The sequence below is a fragment of the Hemicordylus capensis genome, chromosome 12, assembly GCF_027244095.1.
Source record: "Hemicordylus capensis ecotype Gifberg chromosome 12, rHemCap1.1.pri, whole genome shotgun sequence".
NCBI lineage: Eukaryota > Metazoa > Chordata > Lepidosauria > Squamata > Cordylidae > Hemicordylus > Hemicordylus capensis.
In genome coordinates this window covers 19,245,723-19,259,340 of record NC_069668.1, presented here as the reverse complement: position 1 = coordinate 19,259,340, position 13,618 = coordinate 19,245,723, and the positions used below count along the sequence as shown (strand labels likewise).

General features: G+C 49.0%; 2 protein-coding genes across 4 annotated transcripts in view; both read right to left on the bottom strand.

The window, feature by feature from the left end:
• Nucleotides 1–695: 695 nt before the first annotated feature.
• Nucleotides 696–3,233, bottom strand: TMEM97 (transmembrane protein 97). Of its 2 annotated transcripts, none has more exons than XM_053274803.1 (3): nt 3,064–3,233; nt 1,720–1,864; nt 696–1,037 (listed from the first exon to the last, which is right to left on the bottom strand). In XM_053274803.1, exons 1-3 carry the CDS (start codon nt 3,181–3,183, stop codon nt 787–789), a joined length of 516 nt encoding a protein of 171 aa, XP_053130778.1. In that variant the 5' UTR covers nt 3,184–3,233; the 3' UTR covers nt 696–786. The 2 variants fall into 2 exon arrangements, with proteins under 2 accessions (XP_053130778.1, XP_053130779.1); XM_053274804.1 differs by lacking the exon at nt 3,064–3,233 and adding an exon at nt 2,498–2,611 and having other exon boundaries at nt 700–1,037.
• Nucleotides 3,234–7,618: 4,385 nt separating this feature from the next.
• Nucleotides 7,619–13,618, bottom strand: part of NLK (nemo like kinase) — a 54,686-nt gene continuing 48,686 nt past the window's right edge. Inside the window, exons 8-11 of one of the 2 annotated variants that reach the window (XM_053275185.1) lie at nt 11,975–12,061; nt 10,013–10,211; nt 9,449–9,548; nt 7,619–8,853 (exon numbers count right to left, since the gene is read on the bottom strand). In XM_053275185.1, the coding sequence (XP_053131160.1) occupies nt 9,451–9,548; nt 10,013–10,211; nt 11,975–12,061 (384 nt within the window). In that variant the 3' untranslated portion in view covers nt 7,619–8,853; nt 9,449–9,450. The remainder of the gene's footprint in view (nt 8,854–9,448; nt 9,549–10,012; nt 10,212–11,974; nt 12,062–13,618) is intronic. The other variant, XM_053275184.1, reaches the window with a different exon arrangement.

The window sequence follows — 13,618 nt, the reverse complement described above, 5'->3', positions numbered from 1 at the left end:
AAAGCAAGCATCTAATGTTGCAGCTATCCTTCAGTTTTTCCAAATGAATGGTGAGCCCTTTATTCCATCTGCCAACCATTTCCTTTGTCAACATTTACTTTATGGGGCACAAGTATGCACTTATCGCAACTACACAGATTTACAAATCATTCAATCCAAGTTCTTCAGGTCAGTTTTCTCAATACCTCACTATGCCACAAATTCTTGTGTCTGGGCTGCCTAGCAGTATATATTTAGTTTTCGGCTTAACCGGATTCCCCCTCCAAGGCCTGGCCCCACTAACATTGCTTGATACACACAAAAGCAGATGGACGAAGGCACTTCGTCAATCATTTTATGGGCTTTCTCTTCCCAATTCTGGATACCGCTAGGATATAAAAAAGCCAAGTCAGTTCTGAAGCAGTGTATAGCTTCCTAACAAGTCTCCAATTCTCAATGTTTTAAAGAAGGATCTGAAAACATACCTGGTTCACCAGGCTTTTAGTTCATAGTTTTACAATTTAAACTTTGCAGAGTTTTTATCCATATTTTAAATTCTTTTAATGGTGCTCATGCTTTAATTGTTGTTCTGTTTTTAGATTGTGAACTGCCCAGAAATTTACATATGGGACGGTATAAAAGTAAGCTAAATAAATCAAGTCCTGTTATTAAGAAAATCCCCCACCCTTCCCCAGAGAAAAAGGGTGGGGCACACACAGATTTAAAAAATTCTTTTATGGGTTCACGTTGTACATTCTCCAAAGCAGGGTCCTCCCCGCCACTTCTCTGAGAGGAATCCATGCAGCTTCAGTTCTTTTTCCTTTTTTCCACCTGGTTGTATACGGGACTGAGCAGCATTGTAAAAAGAACCAGGAGAGGGATCAGGAGATACGGGGCGTAGATGGACAAGAGAGTCAGGCGATGGCGCAGCGTCTCTGGGCCGGCGTGCTTGGACTTGGAGAAATCCGAGAACAAGATGTGTGGGACGATGACGACAAATGAGGTGACCACGTGGGTCGCATAGATGATGGCTGGGGTCCGAATCCACTTGCAGCTCCCTTGGTGAGAAACAAAAGCAAAACAGCAATGGAACTAACCATTTTGCAGTTTTTGGTCGGCAATCCCCACCCGCAGCGTTCTTGGGCCTAACGGAAATCCAACTTCTCCAACTTGAAGCAAATCCAACAAACGCTTCAACAGAGTTGAAAATTTGAACATTTTGCCTCCTGTCTACTCTGACCAGCAGCGGCTCTCCATGGACTCAGTCCATCCTGTCTTGTAAAGTGTGTGCCGTCGAGTCAGTGTCGACTCCTGGCACCCTAAGAGCCCTGGGGTTTTCTTTGGTAGAATACAGGAGGGATGGACCATGGCCCCCCTCCCGTGCAGGATGAGATGATGCCTCTCAGCATCTTCCTTTATTTGCTTCTGCCCAATATAGATGTTTCCCATAGTCTGGGAAACAGACCAGTAGGGATTTGAACCTGCAACCTCTTGCTCCCTAGGCAAGTGACTTCCCCTGAATTGGAGCATAATGAACCCATGCAAGGTTTCAGGTTCCGTCCCTGGCAGGGCTGGAGGCCTTGGAGGAGCTGCTGCCAGTCAGAGTAGGAAGTCCTAGCCTAGGCATATGAACTCAGGCAGGCAGCATTATCTGTTTCCTCTGCCTGCACTAAATGCCAGGAGAAAAGACACTCTCTCTCCTTGGGGTTCAGAGAGCCGTGTAGGAAACTGTGCACAAACCTTTAAAGAAGGCATAGGTGGCCACAAAGAAGAAAGGCAACTGGAAGACCGCCTCGCAGCACAGGAAGGCAAAAAACCAGGCTGGGGGGTCCAGCATCAGAGGGTCCTTAAACTCAGCTGTGTACCATTTCAGCACTTCTGTCAACTTCAAAGAGAGAGAGAGAGCATAAAACGAGAGGAAGGGAAACCATGACTCTAAAGCGAAAGACAAACAAAGGGGGTGGAGACAGGAGGCGGCTGGAGATCAGGGACAGGCAGAAGGTCCCAGGTTGGGAGACTCCTGCCTGCAACCTTGGAGAAGCCGCTGCCAGTCAGTGCAGACAAGACTGAGCTGGATGGACCAAGGGCCTGACTCAGTAGGCAGCAGCTTCCTAGGCAGGAAGGGCAGAAATTTCCCAGAGTGCAACTGCAGCTCAGCAGTAGAGCTCTGCATGCAGAAGGTCCCCCGGCTCGGCTCAGTCACTAGCAGCGCCTCCAGGTTGGGGGGGGGCCCTCTGGAAGGGAGGACAGGGGGCCTGTACCATCAAGAGATGCACAGAGGAGGAAATATCATAGGAAGCTGCCATATACTGAGTCAGACCCTCGGTCTATCTAGCTCAGAACGGTCTACACAGACTGGCAGCGGCTTCTCCAAGGTGGCAGGCAGGACTCTCTCTCTCCCAGCCCTACCCGGAGATGCTGCCAGGGAGGGGACTTTGAACCTCCTCTGCACGCAAGCCTGCAGGTGCTCCTCCTAGAGCGGCTCCATCGCCAGAGGAAAAGACATTCCAGTGCTCACCCCCATTTGGTCTCCCATTCCAGTGCAAAACAGGGCAGACCCTACTTAGCAAAGGGGACCGGTCATCTTTGCTGCCAGGAGCCCCAGCTCTCCTCCCAGCCCTTCTCCCCCCCCCACCCGCCCCATGCCAAGCAGCACCTGTCGGGATCCACCATTCCCGTGTGCTTCTCTTAAAGGCACCGTTCTCTCTCCCAGAGCGGCAACCCTGCGAGGCCAGGCGGGGAAAGACCTGGGGGGCTGCTGGGAGCCTCCATCCAGCCCACCATGGGACACTGCCTCCCTGCGCAAAGGCAGTCTACCTGAGAGCAAACCATGCCTGGGATTTCCCCAAGGCTGGCTGGCTGGCTTCCATTGCCGGGAGCCCGCCCCCACCCCCCACTGCCGCGCCCAGTCCCTAAAGGGCCCCTTGCCTGATCCAAGGGGTGTGTGTGGGGCTACCGTTGAGCAGATGGGTTCAAAGGACCCGGCGGGCCACCCAGCTCCTCCCCGCCCCTGCCCCCCCATCCCCAGTTTTCTTCATTATCTCCTTCACTCTGAGGGGCGGACACGGCCGCCCGCTCCCTTACACTCCGCGGGTGGACGCCAGGCAGCAGAGCCTGCAGGTCGATCAGGAGGGTGATGGGGATGTGGGTGAGGAAGTAGAAGAAGAAGAGCCACTCCAGCAGGCGGGTGGCCGTCCTCGCCATGGTAGAGGCTGCTGCTGCTGCTGCTGCTGCTGACGTCCTTGAGCCAGGATGGGGCGACTTCTTTCCTCGGGCTGCCATTGGCTCCCAGCCCCAGGCAGGGAGGAGTCGCCCGGCTGGCCCAGCCCTCTCCGGGACGGAGCTTGCCAAGGTGAGCTTCGCTCCCTGCTCTCCTGCAGCCAGACTGGGGGGCCCCCAATCCTCTGGGTGGGGTGGTCTTCATTGGCCAAGGGAGGGGGGGCCTCTGCCTGCAGGCAGCCCCATGACTACCACCCCCATCACCCCCTGCTGCAATGGCCAAAGGTCAACTACAACTCCCATTATTATTATTACCAGAGCAACCCCCTAAAAATCAAACTGCATCCCCCAAAATGATGGGATTTGTGGGAGACACTGGAAAATATTCTGGCACTGAAATATTTCCAACATGACACGTTTATCCATGCTTTTGCAGCCAAAAAGAGAATCGAGTGGCAGTCAAACTGGCAGACAATATTCTAGCACTGGAAGAGTTCCAGTATTGCACTTTTCTTATCCCCTTCACAGCCAAAAATAAAAGTGTAATATTGTAATACATGTAATCCAAGTTTAATATTGGAAATCGTTCAGCGCTAGCATCTCGTCCTCCAGGGTCTGCAACACACCCCTCTCTTTTGGGGATGCTTGAGGGCTAGAGAGCAGGGGTGTGCACGAATCGATTCGGCATGCCCCGTATCCCGCATCGTTTTGGTGCGGCCCACTGAAATGTTTCGGCAGGGCGTGGGACCTTTGAGCCCGAGGAAAGGAGGTCCTTACCTGCTCCTCCGCCAGCTCACAGCTTTTCCAGGCCTGGCGCCGTGCTGCTCAGAAGTCCGCACACCGCCACCCACGGAAGTGTACAGATCCAAGTAAAACCAAGTGGTGGTAAAGCTTTCCCTGGACTGCAATGGAGGGGTAGCTCCTCCTTTAAAAAAAAAAGGGGGGGGGAAGCAAGCTCACCTCAAAAAATGATTCCCCCCACACAGGGGAGAAAGATGCAAGTCAACTATACTCTGTGTCCAGATTAGTGAAAAGCTTTTTTAAAAAATTCAGATGATCCATCTAGAAGAAAATCTGGATTTTCTTGGCCTTTCACTATGATCTGTATTGTCCATTCTTCCGGTTTTGCTAACTAGGGGGGGGAGAGGCGGAGGCATGCATGGCCCCCTCTGGTTCCTGAGATCCCAGCAGGCCAAGCTGACATTCGCAAGTGCAGCTTTTGGAAAGGAAATGCCAAGACGCCCCGGAAGTCAACGGATGCCCTTCCCACGAAGTCATGGCATACACAAGACAGCCCTGGGGAGGCTAACCCACGGGCATGCTAGCTTTCTGTGTGCTAGCGGGGGGCGGGGGGGTTAAAAAATTATTATTATTATTTTAGGAACATGCCCAGTACAACCTGAGCGCGTACAATCCATTTTGGTCCTACTTTTGGCCCTGAGGTGGGACTGGATTGAGCAATATGCTGGATCGTCCAGCGCCATCTCCACCTTCTTCACACACCAAAAAACAGCATACTGGACTCATGGGAAGTGGGTAGGGTCTAATACAACCGTGCCCTATACATCATTTGCTCTAGCTACCCCCGTTTACTAGGGACAGTAAATTTCCTGGCCCTGGGAGAATCTTTGTCCCTACTGGCAGATGTCTCATTAGAGATCTTGGCTCATGGCAGTCGCTAGAGTTGTCTTCCTTTGGCTCCCTTCCCCAGCCTTGCCAGTCATAGGAACATAGGAAACGGCCTTCCTAACCACACAGCTCTACCTGATGAGTGGCCAGTCTGCAGAGGGCACGGCTCTTGGGTGAGGTAGGAGAGAGGAGAGTAACCTTTGATGCCCACCCACCCCGGGCTCCTTAGGACCAGCCATTGCCGTTACAGATCTTTGCCCAGTTTTTGATGGAAATGCCTCCTGCAAGAGTCAAACCTTGACAAGGCCCAGAAAGTGACGGGCGCTGTTTCCAACTCCAGAGCGACGGTTCCCAACCTTTTCCTTTATGTGTCCCAGCATGCCATCATTGTAAGCCTTTGTGGACCACCACATAAGCAAGCCATTTGAAAACATAGCTTCTGGCTGACACCTGTCAAACATAGACCAAGGGGTATTTTAAAAATGCAGCTAATTTCTCCTAATGTATTATGCTCGCTCACCAACGTCTTGTGCTCATCACAGTACATTTGCCTACAGTGGGCCTACCAGTGAGGAAAAGGTAACACTTATTTATTATATTTTTATACCGCCTGATAGGTAAATCTCTAGGCGGTGTACAAATCCCAACATTAAAATCACAGGTTAAAATACATAACACACAATAAAAACAATAGAAAACAAACCAGAGCTCTCCAGAAGATTGTAACAGGAGGCAGGGTTCATGACAAAGGATGCGCTCTCTTAAATAGCCTGGTCCCAAGCCGTTAAGGGCTTTACAGGTAATAACCAGCACTTTGTATTTCACCTGGAAACATATTGGCAGCCAGTGAAGTTCTTTCAAAGCAGGTGTTATATAGTCCCTTCGTGTTGTCCCAGAGACTAATCTGGTTGCCACATTCTGTATCAATTGTAGTTTTCAGACTACATACAAAGGCAGCCCCACAAAGAGCGCATTATAGTAGTCAAGTCTGGAGGTTACCAACATATATACCACTGTTTTAACGTCATTCACCTCTAGAAATAGACGTACCTTACGAATCAGCCAAAGCTGATAAAATGTGCTTCTGGCCACTGCCTCAACCTGAGAAACCACGGAGAGCTTTGGGTCCAGGAGCACCCCCAAGCTACGTGCCTGATCTTTCAGGGGGAGTGTAACCCCATCCAGAACAGGCAGATCTAAACCGTCTCTCGGGTCCCAACCCCCCACAATCAGTACTTCCGTCTTATTTGGATTCAGCTTCAGTTTTTTATCCCTCATCCAGCCCATTACCACCTCCAAGCAGGCATTTAGGGAAAATATGCCATTTCCTGATGAGGTTGATCATCCATCAGGCTGACCAAGGCAGTCTCAACCCCATCCCCATAACCCACACGAAAGCTAGTTTGAAAGGGAGCTAGCTAATCTGCATCATCCCAAACTGCCTGGAGCTGAGAGGCCACCACCTGCTCAATCACCTTGTCCAACCACTTACCAAATGGGAAGACCGAAAATGGAGGCCATTTCCCTAATTCCCCCTTCCCCCAGCCTAATCCCACTCACTCCCCCACACCCACCCCAAAAAATCCTGAGGGTTGGAGCAGGATGGCATGTGGCACAGGAGGCTACAAAAGAGAAAAGTGAGAATATATTATTATTAGCAGGGCTGCAGAAAGCCACTACTCTACCAAGCTGATGTGTGAAAAATGATGCCTGACGAGTGAAAAAAGTCCTGATGAGCAATATATGCATCAGTATATTAACGAGTAAAATATTTTTGTCTGGCTGATAAACTGAGCCAACGTTTCCTCACTCCTAATTATTACTACATTATCCCCGAACAGCTGCAGTACGGAAGATCTGCCCTTTCCCAGTAGCTGAATCTGGAACCTCTCCGTGGTCTTCAAGGGCAACTCCATGTAGAAATCATGGCACAAATCCCAAGTTCTTGAAATCCACACATGAGGTTTGAACGGACTCAGCCCGACCGAGAGAGGAACAGGAAGCGTGACACGGCCACCGGCTTGTTTCAAATGTCACATTTAATGTTTTCACCACCATACTTCAAAATCTACATTGTACAAAGGGACCCGCAGCACGTGTGCCACATTTAACAGACCAACCTCTGAGATTTTACCTTTTATACTCGTGTCTTCTAGGGCTCGTTTAAGTTAACACACGTTTCTCGTTCAAATGCATCGAACTGCTTCTGTTGGTTCTTTTGCTTGTTTAAATTGCTCAGGAGCCGCACCAGAAACAAAGACATGTCTTCATCTTTGTTCGAGAAATTCAACGTTTGTCTCTTTCACAGCAAAATAATTACTTCATTGAAGTTAAAACTTCCAAAAACATAACTTAACTAATAGTATTCCATTTCAGCTCAGACCACTCTTCTTGAAAATACTCTGCTAAATACAGATAACTTACAATAACTTTAACAGTTAAGTGTCCATGACAAACACCAAGGTTTCTCTCTCTCTCTCTCTCTCGTCTCTTTAATATCCCAGACCAAAGTTCAGAATTTAAGACCATCCATGTGTTATCTCTTTGTACAGGTGAAAAACAGTCCTCATCTTCTCTTGCCTTGTTTTAAATACAAAAGTTGGAAGGGACATTCAAGTTTCAAGTCTCCACACGGAACTTAAAAAAAAATATCATGTGGAGGTAAAACCAAGTTGTACACTCCAGGAGGTAGAGGCCTTCAATTTGTGTTCATATATATATATACATATGCACAGAATAATTCAGTGTTTGAACAGAAAACGCACACAAAAGAAAGGAATTAGCCAAAAAGTAATAAAAGTTATTTACTACTGTGACATTTCAAGACTTCCACAGCTTTGCCTAAAGACACAAATACAATTAACAATTTCCCTATGTGCTTTTCTTCCGCTTTTCATTTCATTTCTCCCCCCAACTGTCCAGTGCAGGATTTAAAAAAAAAAAAAAAATTCACAAAGTTTCACAGACCTAAAAATGTGCAAGCTAGTTCTGCTCAAGCAACTCCTCTCTCTCGCTCCTCTCTCTATACACAGCAATGGATGTCAAGATCCTTTGAAATTTGTCCGCAAAATGGAATTATTTACACACGTTTGCAGATGCATGCTTGGGGAATGGGGTTTTTGTTTATGTAAGAAAAGAGCAGGAAAAACTTCTAATAAAAATAGATTAAATATATATTTATATATATATTTATTTATACCAGGTGAGGGGGTGTTTAAAAGGAAATGTTCATCTCTCCTAGTCACAGCTCATTCTCTCTACTCAGCAAACATCTGATTAGAGAACAACACACACACACACACACACACACACACACACTCACTCATCACCACAGCGCTAGTGAGGACTGAAATGGGGGGGGGGTCCGACTATCAGGTGACATTGCCACTTGAAGCCCCCACCCCCCCATGGCCTGGTGGGACTCCATGATTGGTCACAGTTGAGTTTTGTACTCCCTAAACATTTTATCATTTTATTAAGAAAAAACCCCAAATCTTCAGGAATGGCTCAATATATATTAAAAAAAGACTTTATCCTTTTGCACAATCTCACTTTAAAATTGAAGAAAAACAAGGAGAAAAAGAAAACCAGAGGAAAAAGAATAGCCACATTCCCAATTTGGTTCAATCTTCTGTTTCTTAAGAGCCAAGCAAGATCGCAGCTGCACTACAGTTCATGAAAAAGAAAGAAAGAAAGAAAGAAAGAAAGAAAGAAAGAAAGAAAGAAAGACCCATGTGCAACTCTGGATAAAATATTGTCTTCTAAAAGCACAAGCCACCCTTGACAGGATTTAAAAGCCTAGTTAACGTTTCTAACTCTTATTTGAATATCATACAAGGATAGTGGTTGTTAATTTAAAACTTCATTAGTAAAATTACAGTACAAGCATGATTAAACCCCCAGAATTGCAAATCCCAGAATCCAGTGGAAAGCTACATTGTGTCTTCAGTAGTACATGATCTCTTCCACGTTTACTCCCAGACCAGTGGAGATGGCGGCATCTCAGATGGCTGGGCAACCGTGGAACTGGAAGGCAAGAGACACACAAGATCAGCGTTCACTTGTAAGAGGTTGTCGGGACACAAGAGAAACCCAACGCCACCTGATGCTGGCCTGAGTGGGGTGAAGGGCCTCTCTTTCTCCGCTTGCAGAGAGACCCAGGCTTCTAGGATCAGCAGCCTGTGAAAGAAAGCCCCGCTCCTCGCTTTCTGGTGTGTGAGTGGGGGTGGGTCTCCCCGAGGTCCTCCTTCCATTCTCAAGCCAGACCTTTCCGAACTGGGTAACAGGGTAGTGAACGTTGCTTCACAGGATCTCAGCTATGTAATTACCACCTTATGGAATCTGCTTAGCACGAGAATTAGCCCAAAGCAGATTACAGCCACACGGAAATTTTAAAGAGAGCTCTCTCTCGTCTCTTTCCAGTGGAGATTCTGCATGGCAGAAGTCTTTAGCTTTCTCCACTCTCTTTTTTCCTTTTTAAACCCTAGTATTAAAAAAACAAAAACAAAAAACAGGCATGCAATTAAAGCTGTCACAGTGCCCCTACATTCAAAACATGGACTTTAAAAACAAAGCTGTGCCACTAAAGAAAGGTGAATTAATATCAGATGTGATTACATACAGTTACCTAATAAAGCTCTTAAAAGCAGCAGATTGCGGATTGATGCAGAGAGGGGCTCTGTTTCCTTTCTGCTGTTCCAAAATGAACTGATGAATTATTTCTGAAAAGAGAGAGGGATAAACAGAGGTGAGGAGGAAGAAAAACCCAACAGCACACAGTCTGGCGAGAACTGCATAGCAGGCCAGGGTCAGATATACTATGGTGGAGAAACAGACATGCAATGAACATAGATAACAAGTGGCCACATCTGGAGGACTACAGTGTGCCGTTCTGGTCAGTGTGCAGTTCTGGAGTCTCAAAGCTCCCAGCCTGGCTCAGTCCGATTGCCCCAAACGATCAGAAACGAGTTTTCAACTTCCTGCATTTTCCAAACAGCCAGCGAAGAACCACATGAGGTTCTGATTAACATCCTGTGGTTTGTAGGTTTTTGTTGTTGTTTGGTTAGATAGTAAAGAGCCCTGAGATTGTATAGAGGGCGGCATATAAATATGCAAAACCAACCAGCCAAGCTGCCAACAAGTAGCGATGCCGCAGAAGCGGCCTTTCCAGCCCAACCGCACTGACCTTTAACCTGCCGAACAGAAGTGAGGTTCTTTTCAAAAGTGTCGTCGAATTTGGGATTCGTGATGGGTTCAAAGTCACTGGTGTAAACTCTTCCAGTTGAGGTGGAGAAACAACATTTACACATACAGGTGTGATATCGCAAACGCCCTTCGTCAAGATATGGATGAGCTAAGGCATCCTTAGCGGATATTCTTTTGGACTGCAATTGGAGAAGAAGGAAAGTGCCACCAAATTAGGACCTTTCAAGAGAGGCTTTCCCCTCTGTATGTCAATTGCACACATCAATGTAAATAATGCAATAGAGGTTGCCGATTTGAATCCCTGCTGGTATGTTTCCCAGACTATGGGAAACACGTCTATCGGGCAGCAGCGATATCGGAAGATGCTGAAAGGCATCATCTCATACTGCGCGGGAGGAGGCAATGGTCAACCCCTCCTGTATTCTACCAAAGACAACCACAGGGCTCTGCGGGCTCCAGGGGTTGACACCGACTCAACGGCACACTTTACCTTTATGGGTCTTAACTATTGTAGCATATAGCAATAACCACACGGTGGCAGTATTTGCTTGCAAATGGCCACGTCGTAGGCAACCTTTCCCCACACAGCACCTCCTAGTTTACTAACTATGACCATTTTGGCCTTCTGCAAAAAGAGGCTTTGCCACCTACCCCCAGGATGTCACGTCATATTCAGTGGGGTGCCAAGTCCCCACTCCCGGAGCCAAAGGGAAGAGAGTGCGTGTCGCCGAACCGCAAAGGCCCACACGTGGCTGACAAAACGTGAAGCCAGCTGGCCCTGACGCAAGGCCTGAGTCACCAACACCCCCCCCCCCATGGCAGGATCTTTTTTCCGCTGCAAGGACTCCCGGCCATAAGGACGGCACCCACGGCCAGATAGGGGTGCTCTGTCCACAGCAGAGTTCTGATTGAAAAGAGGGCTCACTGGATGCGGATGAAGAAGTGGAGATCTCGGGAAACTCGCCGAGAAGCCCGGGTGGGAATTAAACAAGGAGTGCTGGTTTCGATGGCGAGGGGCAGGAAGCAGCATCTCCGCTGCTGCTGGAAGTGGGTGCTGGGCGCTGGAGAAGAGCGTTCTTGAAAGAGATGCTCTCCCCTCTCTAGCCCACCTTTCAGAGCAAGGGCAAGCCACCCACCATTTCTGCCGAAACAATGCTGGGGAGCCCCATTCCCTCCCACAGCCGTCCCCTTGCTCTCCCAGAAGGGCACCTGCACACCCCTCCATCAACCACCTCGGCAGCACAGGGGGCCCCCTCAGTCTTGGCCGAACCCTGGGATTCTCAGTCCCAGCACTCACGTGTAGACCTTGTGCCCTCGAACGAAGCCATCCGTTCCCTTGCCTCAGCAGCTCCTGTGGGGGTGCCTCGGCAGTGGCAAGAAGGCCAAGAGCCAAAGGCGTCCTTCCCCTCAAAGGTCCCCTGGGCCCAGGGCAATCCAGGAGCGGAGCAGATCACGTGCAGGATCGGAGGCAAGGCTCCTGCCCACAGGCCACGTGGCCGCCCTGTAGAAATGCTCCAGGAAGGGCTGGATGGAACCGCCCCTCCCTAGCCCTTGGAGAGCAGGGGCAATTTGGGCTTCAGCACGGCCCATAGGCCAGTCCAGGAGCAAGGCAGAGAATGCCTGGGTCAGAATCCCGGGCGGCAGCTGCTATCCCTGACTTCCTTCTAGGGCTGGGGATATACCCTGGCGGCAGCAGGACGGACGGACGGACGCTTGCACAGTCTTTGGTGTGCCTTTCTGTCCCCTCCTTATTCCTCGGAAAAAACCAGGGAGTCTAACCCAGGAAGGGCGCCTCTCCTCCCCTGCGGGGCACCATGCTCCCGTGCCTGCCCGCCAATCAACAGGTGCGGCTGACTTGTGCCTCTGCGAGCAAAACACAATCTGATGGTCTCCACACACACCCGCCACTTTCAAAGGCAGAATACAGAACCTAGAGACTCACTGGATCAAAGACCAACATCCGACAAAGGAGATGAACGGCTTCATGTGTAGCTTGGCTGGATAATGTATACAGGACAGGCAGGGAGGGCTGTGGAGAGGAAGAGCAGCAGCGGTGAGCGTGATCCCAACCAACCACCTTACAAGCACCCGGATGCAGAGTCGCCGCGGTCCTGCACACGCCGTTAAGGCTCCCACTCCCAGTTTAACATGCCTCAACTCCCCGCTCGAGTCTGGCTTCTCAGCCCCACTGGCATTTCTTTTCGGATGGGCACACTGAACACACACATCATTGGCCCCGATAACCCGCCTTGCTTCCACGACGGCGCAGAAGGCAGTGGACACAGGCTCCCCGCCCCCCACCCACTGACCAGGCCCCAGAGCTGCTTGGCTTCAGCAAGGGGGCTGCCCCCCATGGCCTTCAGACTGGGTTCCGGGTCACCACCAGGGCTGCGGGGGGCTCTGCCCCCGCACAAAGCAACCACAGAAGGAGGTCCGAGATGCAGAAACCAGGATCATAAGAGTCCCATTGGGGAAAAGAAAGCAAGTCCTATAGCCAGACATTAGGTGGACAGGGGTGCTCAAAATTGGGTCCCCAGTTAACGCTGGACTACAATTCTATGCTAGCGAATTTGGGAGAGGGAAGACACCTGGATACAGGTCTCCGGTTGTATTTGGAGTCATTTATTGGCATTAAATATTAGCAGTGAAATTTTTTTAAAAACTGAATTTTTTTTTTAAAAAATGGCCAGTGATCCCAATGCCTCCACATGTATCCATTTTTAAATGGCGATTCTCTTGATTGAGCAGGAGGAGAGCAACTGGCCCTCTCCATCCCCAGCACAGCATCCCTCCAGTGGCTGTGGCCGGTGTCTCTCTTATGTTTCTTGGTTAGATTGGGAGCCCTTTGGGGACAAGGAACAATTTTATTTATCTGTTTATATCTACGTAAACTGCTTTGAGAACTTTTTGTTGAAAAGCAGAATACACATATTGGTCATATTTTTTAAAAGTTAGCAACATCTCTGGCAACCAGACCTCCGAGTTGCTGTGCACGGGATCGAGTCCCCACCTAACTCTCCCATGGGGGCTTTCTCCCAAGTGGCTAGGATTGGAGCCGAAGAGTAACCAGTGCTGGCAAGCTTTAAATTAGAGTCAGAGTGCCGGGGGGTGGAGTTTGGAGAGGGGGGAACATGCTCCCCAATTAAAAGTAATTTTCACAGCTAAAAATAGCCCTGACCTCTTTATGCAAATCGAAGGCTGCTGTTTCCTTTGGGGGTGGGGTGGGGGGAACTACACAATACTAATTAGCTTTTTTAAAAGCCTGGCTTTGAAGCTGTTTGTTCTCTAACACTTCCTACACTATCCTTTCCTTACCCCAAACCCCCCACATCTGCTTTCCTGTGCACATTAAAAAAGAAAAGCATATTACAGAAGGCCGCGAGTGTGCAGGTGTCGAGAAAAAAACCATTAGGAGCAGGGGGAGAAGAAGATTATATAAGTCTTTTCCTATTAATGGTCGATGATTATTGTTATTGAGACGTGGGAAGAATATGCGCTATATGCCAACCAAGGACTAACACCTACTGTGCCTGGAATATCACTAAGCAATCAAGCCCTTTCCCAGAGCTATTTCTGGCACCAATAT

What these genes read in the sequence shown, in the direction of transcription:
- TMEM97 (XM_053274803.1), bottom strand. Translation starts at nt 3,183, where the DNA reads ATGGCGAGGACGGCCACCCGCCTGCTGGAGTGGCTCTTCTTCTTCTAC. An exon ending in CTGGCGTCCACCCGCGGAGT is followed by an intron (nt 1,865 to 3,063) that starts GTAAGGGAGCGG and finishes CTCTCTTTGAAG; the next exon opens with TTGACAGAAGTGCTGAAATG. An exon ending in CACCTATGCCTTCTTTAAAG is followed by an intron (nt 1,038 to 1,719) that starts GTTTGTGCACAG and finishes TTTCTCACCAAG; the next exon opens with GGAGCTGCAAGTGGATTCGG.